Source organism: Cryptotermes secundus, unplaced genomic scaffold (genome assembly GCF_002891405.2).
Source record: "Cryptotermes secundus unplaced genomic scaffold, Csec_1.0 scaffold1009, whole genome shotgun sequence".
Lineage (NCBI taxonomy): Eukaryota > Metazoa > Arthropoda > Insecta > Blattodea > Kalotermitidae > Cryptotermes > Cryptotermes secundus.
In genome coordinates, this window is record NW_019744133.1 from 188536 (window position 1) to 196665 (window position 8130).

General features: G+C 42.5%; 1 protein-coding gene across 2 annotated transcripts in view; it reads left to right on the forward strand.

Annotated features, from left to right (window-relative positions):
• Window positions 1–1483: 1483 nt before the first annotated feature.
• LOC111874565 (5-hydroxytryptamine receptor 2C) overlaps window positions 1484–8130 on the forward strand; it is a 151561-nt gene continuing 144914 nt past the window's right edge. For both annotated transcript variants that reach the window (XM_023870171.2, XM_023870172.2), the window contains exon 1: window positions 1484–3436. In XM_023870171.2, coding sequence (XP_023725939.1) covers window positions 2608–3436 — 829 coding nt within the window. In that variant the 5' untranslated portion in view covers window positions 1484–2607. The remainder of the gene's footprint in view (window positions 3437–8130) is intronic.

Sequence of the window (8130 nt, forward strand, 5' to 3'; positions counted from 1 at the left end):
CCATTCGAATTCCTTATTCACCCATTCACTCATGAACTCACAGTTCAACATACTTTGGCATGTAGACCCGTTGTTAAGACAACGCCAGCGAAAGCAACAGCCGTTGCTAAGTAACGACTTCGCAAAGGAGCATGTTTCCATGACAATTGCGCTGCAATAACGTTACGGTTTGTTCTGTGCGATCCGTACCGACATGTTAGGACAGCCAGTGACAGTAAGCTGAGTGAATTGGTTGGTGAGTGAGTCAGAGAACTGCTAGGGTTCCGTCGTTGTGAGCTACTGCTGTAAGAAGCTGGTAGCTGAGGCCGGAGACAGTTAGGGAACCCAGAGACAAGGGAACGAACGCCTTTGGAAGCCGCTACCAAGCAAAGCCACTGAAGACGTGACTTTGGACACTGGTGTGTGTGTGTAATAGTGAACTCTGAAACTGAGTCACGCGATGTATCAAAAAGTGCGATAAATCCGATCATTCATCGAAAACCCGTCTATAGCGACTTAAACACATGGCGATTTTTACAGCGATTTTATGGAATAATAAATAGTCCTATATCATACATCGGTAAGGGATGTTTTCAGAAAACAACTGCTTGGGCTGAGTGTCATGTAAACTGTTCAGATATGACACAAAAACTATTTCGCCAAAAAATTATAGAGTTCATCCTCCTCCCACATAATAAAAGACTAATTAAAATGTGTTCAGTGTTTTTGCATGTGAAACAAGCGAATGCATGGATGACTTTCCCATTGTGCGTTCATTTTATGAACTTAGTGCAAAGAAAACACGAGAACCAAGGGTATAGCAAGTCTCACGTAACTTCGAACAAGGCCAAGAGTAACCTTGAATGCGCAGAAGAAAAATTTCAGACAAGGGGGTGGGTTGGAGGGTGTGAGAAGTGACAGGCCGCCTGTCACTTCGGTCCAAATATTCTCCGCGATACCCTGTTCTCAAACACCCTCAGTCTATGTTCCTCCCTTAATGTCAGAGACCAAGTTTCACACCCATATAGAACCACAGGCAAAATTATAGTTTTGTATATTGTAATTTTTATGTTTTTTGACAGCAGACGAGAAGGCAAACGGTTCTGGACTGAATGGTAGCAAGCATTACCCAGTTCAATCTCCTCTTACTTTCCTCCTGAATCAGGTTTTGATTTGTCATCATCGTTCTCAAATATCTTAACTGTGCCACATTTTCAAAATATCTGTTAGCTGTCTTTGTGTCATAATTTTGCTCTCCATTTTGGTGACCAGACTGCGTTTACTTCTAGACCAACCTTCTTACTAGGGTCAATTAAGTGTTTTTCGGCGTAACAAACATGGAACAATTCCGTTTAACACAAATAACACTGATATCAGGAAAATGATAAGTATGTATTGCCCATTAAGATAACGCACAGCACCGTGCGCAGGGCAGGTGACGTCACGGATCGGGCAGACGAGAGCGTGTCGGCGAGGGTCCTTCTCGCAGTGTCTTGCCTCCTGCACGAGGCGAACAGTAACCCGTGGGTGCGTTGCACGAGGGGGTGACGGGACCGCGAGCGTAAGGTCGTTACTTCGTCCAAATAACCACTTCATTTCACGACCAAGATAGGAGAAGGAATTATTATATATGTTTTTGTCACATTAAGGAAGTCTTTATTACAATTCGCGTTCCTGTATTGAATTCATGTGAAAATTAGCGTTAGCAGTCAACAGATAAAACGCAGGTATTTGTTAGTCTTATTTAAGGCACAGATTATTTTAAACGATACGTATTTATTGAGTCGTGACTTGGAGGTAGTTCCTCCATATCTGTTTGATGCGTGTACTGAAGTTTAAATTTTAATGAACATAATGAATTTTAAATATAATTACACAGTATAATAAGGTGTTAATTTTCTCGTCATGGGTGGTCTACTTCCGAGATGGACGGCTGAATCCAATTAGTGGATCGGGGAAATGTGCAATTAGTACAAGATGAGAATAAGACGCGATGAGACAACACAGCCGTTGCGAAGACACGCGAAAATCGCTTCTATCCACCTTCCACAAGATAAAAAAAAAAAGATTTTCATTAGAGATCCTTGGTGAAAGAGATATTAATTTTAAATAAACTGATAACATAGAATTTTCTTCCGTTTTACATGTCAGAAGATGTAAATTGATTAGGGAGTTAGTTAAAACAAAAAATCAGATAGATTAACTGTTAGCGTTTCCTTATCTTCGTCTCGATAATATATGAAATGACATTATTTAACCAAACTGGAGTAATCTGGTGGCATTGGTGGGTGATAAGAAGGACAAAACGTAGAACTGTTTTACAATCACGGAATAAGATGTTCAGTGTGAAACTTGAAGCAGACAACGTCTAGAGGAGCAAAATTCGCCGCGTATAAAGTAAAGAAATGCATCCCTGGTTGTTTACCAGAGGCTCCATCGGAAAGAGTGGTTTATTTTTGGCGGTGAAGAGTTCTCGGTACTGACGGAACAGACAACACTGGGGTTAGGGCTTTTCTAAATCGCCGTAAAATAACCGAGATAACCCGCCGGAAACTGCAAATAAAAATGTTACTAAAATTTGCTTTCGTGCAAAGTTTCCTTAAATAACGCCTATACTGCTTCAAAGTGATGGAGGTGGGAGAGACGGCCAACCCCGGCTGTCTGACAAGATTCGTATGTCAGCTGATAGCCCCCAGCCTCAATACCAGTGTCCACGTCCCATCATGCGGCAACGCTCACGTAAACAGCGCCAAGGCCACGTTGCTGGACTGCGAGCAGTGGAACTCTGTTGCTCAAGACGCTGCAGACTACGAGTACTTCTTGTGCGGCGGGCAGCACAACAACTCCTTCACACACTGCAGCCACTGTGCAGACAACGGCACCATCATGCTCAACATGACGCTACGCCTCTTGATGCTGGGTGACGAGGGAAATGTCATTTGGGCCAGAATCCCCAGCGTAATCAAATCCGTTTCGTGTAGTGTAGGTGGCTTTATAGACATGTTCATGGACTGTACTAGTCCAGAAAATGTGAATGTGACGAGTGAAGATATCATTTCAACAGTGGGCATCGGTAACGCGTCAGAAGAGGAATTCTCTATGTTGCAAGAGAGCGAGTGGAATCGATCGTCGGCATTGCGGGATGTCATAGGAGAATACGTGAAGTGCTCACTGGAAAGTGTTTTCCTGAACGTGGAGTCAACGACGGGAGGTGCGTCTGTATCTTCGGGATTGGGAGACGAATTGAATTGGGAAAATCATCATCACGACTGGAGTTTCCTGTTTGTGTTAGTTTTCATAGTGGCCGGGGGTGTGGGCAACATCCTCGTGTGTCTAGCTGTCTGTCTGGATCGACGTCTACAGAACGTCACCAATTACTTCCTGCTCTCCCTCGCCATAGCGGACCTCCTAGTTAGCCTCTTCGTCATGCCTCTAGGTGCCATACCAGGCTTTCTAGGTAAGTTGTTACCAAAGTAGTTTATGACATTTTATAATTCGAGAAAAGCTTAGATGTGTGTTCCTTCCGGACAACCAGAACTAAGAACCCAGCACTGCTTTCACCCAAACACATGACTGAGATTGGCTGCAGATATACAAAATTTAACGTCGCTTCAAAAAGATAAATATTCTGAATCACATTACAACTTCGAGCCCAACACCGCCACAATTACGTTCATGAAGCTAAGGGAAGTTGCATCAACTTCTGACTTCAGGTAGCTGGTTGTTCGTTCATTACTGAAAGTTTCCTCTATTCTACTTTCCTGTACAGTCACCGGCATCATACTGTCACCTCTAAAATATAATATGCCACAGATATCACCGTCGCATGGTCTAGAAGTTAATATATTAATTTGTATTAGACGGATTTAACATTTGAAACCGAACGCTACAGAAAGAAAACAGACCATCAAAATGACAGTTATTTCGCGGGAAGAAGAAGTAATCGAGACAAACAAACATAAACATATTGTGATGAATCAAGACCTGTCAATGGATTGCCGAAGAATTATCTTGGTATGACAAGAAAAGCCGTATCAAAGTACAGAGTTCTTTGTTTCGTATTTCGCCGGTTTTGTAACCTTCGCCCGCTTAAATCTTATTCAACGCGCGAGTGGATGTAAACCAACCTAAAAAATATATCAAATTCCGATATCTTAGAAAACTAAAGCAGAAACAGGCTCGAAGTAAATAAATAAACATACAAATTCATGCATAACACGACTGAAGTCTGTACCAAACACAGGGGTCTACATTCGCACGTTCAAATATCTTACAGCGCGCGGAGGCATAGTTATAATTGGTGATGGAAAGAGCTGACAGGAAGGACACTGAAATAGATCATCGGGAGTTTCCTTTCTTTATGTGTCTCATACATCAGCAGGCACAAAAACTATGCAGAGCGCAGAATTAACATGAAATTAATATAAAATCTACATAAACTTCAACGGAATCAAGGTCTGGACTTTGGGATCGGTTCCATTCCGTTCCCCTATAAGATGTGTTCACTAATTTCGGGAATCCAATGGATCCTGTTCCTCCACGTGTATAGTCCATTAACTTTTGAAATACTGTCAGGTTCCATTCTCTCAACATGATGAATCCAATTAAGTCTATTAATCTAAATTCTGTAATTTAAATTGAATATGTTTAGTTCGACGAAATCTGTGAAACAAATTCAGAGGAAACAACAGACATCAATTAAACGCTGTAACATCCAATAAACATCCCCTGATGAATACCACAAAGAATAAAGAAGTGAGTTGGGCCGAAGTTCAATGTAACCCGTTCATACAAGCGAGCAAATTACTTTTCACTGCAATTAAGTTGTCTACTGATGACAAGTCAAAAACACTAACCCCCTCTATTGCATTTTATTACAAACACTTTAACAAGCTCTCGAATCCAATATCTAATTCCGATTTCTTTTGCAAGCCCTATACGTGCAAGTTCAGAGGGCCATCAGACACAAAGCAGTGGATTGGACGCTGCCGAGGAGAGGGGGTTAATAACGGCAGCGGTAGCTACATCACAGTTGAAGCTTCAAGGCGCACGAAACCTATTTAATCAATTACACATTAGAAGCAACCGACTGAAAAACAGAACACAGACTTGGAAGGAATATTAACAGTGAGCTACTCAACAGTTTTCTCAAAAACAATGTTACCTGTGTTACATTTTAGGGGTTCTGAAATAGCACAAGAAAAGTTAGCAAGCTATTCGTTGGATGCCTTAGGTAGACTGAAGTTATGGGTGCTGTAAGGGTGAAGTGCAGCCACCTACATCAGATGCTAAGGACTTATGTTCCCCTGACTACTGAAGCGGGAATCGACGGCTCTGTGCGCCCATAATCAGCGTTCCAGTTCAAAGTCCAATACAATAATCCCATCTCTCTACCCAGCTGGTTAAGTGACCAATCGAACATTCAAATGCTAATAGCGAATTCTGTCATTCTGTACTTCAGTAGAGATCGTTTATTCTGAGGGGCATAAAAAGGTAAAGTTGTCCCTGTGCTTAACTAATTAAGCGCTACGCCATTAAGGCGTATGGGGGAGTGGATGTATAGATCCACATTTTCTTGACCTCAGCACTAGTTGAAAGTGAGTGGTCAGCTTCACGCCCCGGCCGCTTTACCCTCATGGCAAGAGCCCCTGGTACCCATTGAATAGGGGGCTGCGTGGGCCCCAGAACCGGTCTGGACGACGTGGAGAGGAGAAAACTCTTGTCCCTACCGGGACTCGAACTCCGAACCCTCGGCCGTCTATCCCGTAGCCGGTCGCTATACCGACTGCGCTATCCCGGCTTAATTTGAGGGAAATGCATGGGCCTAACATTGATGAAGTTACAATGAAATCAGAGGTTAGGGACAGAACACTGTTAGATCAGACATTACGCATGCGCCGTCTCTCTGACCTTCATTACTGACGGGAACTTAAGAAGAAAAATCTGTTACATTGAAGTTCTGATTATAAAAACGGGGGCAAAAAATGTACTTACTAACATAAACTGCCATTATGGTGTCTTGTTTCGTAAACTACCTGTTAGTTACAAGGAACACCTGTTCAAATGTTTTTACTTCTCTATCCAGAAGGCAGGTCTGTAAAACACCGCACATCTCTCAGAAACCCTATCCGTCCCGACAATAAGATTATGTTTACTTGGAATTAGAAGCGACGGCAAAGTAACGCATCACTGTGAAATACTTGCATTTTCGACTTTTTCCATCGTCCGGTATTCTAGAGCGTAGAAAACATGACGTGAAGGGGGGGGGGAGACACCTGTTCAGTTGGGTCCGTTAGAGAGAGCTAACCTCGATCACGTGATTGAATAAGTAGGCGTTTCCCCCATCACCTGTGGACGGAAACAAATCCAGTTTCCGAAACGTCGTATTTTCTAGTCTCTAGAATACCCCGTAATTCTGAGTGCTGTTCACCTTCGTCAGAACCCCTTAGAATCTACCCGTATCGCTGTGCCTATATTAGTCACGAGGACTGAGTCAGCCCGGACTTCGAATTCGAGACATTTCTGTGTAGTGAGCCACTGCTATTAAAATTAATACGAACCCATCTTCAGAGTACTCGTATATTGAACATAGCAAATAGGCTACTGAAGAGTACTTACTATCTTCTGGATATAACGTCGTGTAGTACACCGAAATTCAACCGACGTTTCGAAGGAACGTATCACCGCCAACTTCAGGATCGAATAAGTTGAGCTGATAGCTATCTGTTTGCCACCTGTTTTCACGCTGGTATCTTGAATTTCGACACTGAAGATGTGGGTGATATACCTACCTACCTAGCACTCGGCGCTACAGCCCTGGGTGAGCCTTGGCCTCCTCTACAACCAGTCTCCACTGCTCCCTGTTCCTCAATGTGGACGACATTGCATTATGTCCCAGAAGATAGTATTCTTCATAACTACCGTTTTGAGAACCTCATATTCTACTCAGAGTAGAGTTTGGGTTACTTATTTAACGACGTCGTATCATCTGCAGAGAGTGCATAGTATCGAACGAGATACATACAGGTTGATACGAATTTGGAAGGAGCAGTTCCTGGTAAGCTTCAAGATATCCTAGCATTCGCCTAGAGAGACTAATGATAGCTACTGTTTATTATCATCATCATCGGCAAGACAGCCCTTTCTGAGCCACAGCCTTCCTTAGAAGATTCTGCCAAATTTGTCATTTCCGAGAATTAGACCATCTGGTTTTCACTTCTTTGGATTTCGCAACAGTAATTTCTTACATAGCAAAGTTGTCCACCTTGTGTCCAACCCCCAACATGGAGGACCAGTTTCTTGATTTATCTACCCCAGTGACAGGGTGGCCAAGTTATATGCTTAGGCACCGGGTTCCCCTTTTCGTCGCGTTCTGCGATTCGCAGGGCTATGGTGGAGGTATTATAACCTGCCTCCGTATGGGATATGGCTACTGTTAAACTAACTAACTTCATGGAGCTGAGCCCTTCTTGAGAAGCCGCCAGTTGTTCAACAACTCAAGAACTTCCCAGCATTTTATGGAACCCGAAGGTTCATTGCCGTAAACTTTACAGACGGCATCCTGTTGTGTATATAATATTTAATTGCTTATATTATGACCGTCGATTCAAGTAATGTGGGAATATCTTCAATAAAGACAAAAGGTGTTGGTATATATATTTATGAAGTTTACACTTTTGTCCATGTAAACATCAACAGGGGGCAACATTCAAACCTACATTTCTAAGACAGCTAAGCTCCCACGATACTCTAGGACAGCGTTGGCCAACCTAATACATCTCGAGGGCCAAATTTAGTTTACAGAACACCATCAGGGGCCAGATACAGTGTTTCTTTCAGAAGAGTGGTCGAGGAGTATTGCCCCCCAAACTGAATCAGTCACAACCCGTGTAAAAACAAGTGCATTTAAACCTATGTATTTAAATTTTACGTTGCACCCATAACATTAAGCCGATATTGAAAATTTCACCAATCGATTTTATTGCCTTCTATCACTTCTACCCCCAGAGCATTTTTTTTCTTAAAGAAACACTGGCCAGATCATGCCTTATGTTTAGTTTTATATATGCCGGGGAAAAATGCAATTCTAATTTAAGAAAGAAAAATAAAATGCCTTGAAATTTGCAATTACTTACCATAAAACAGCACAAA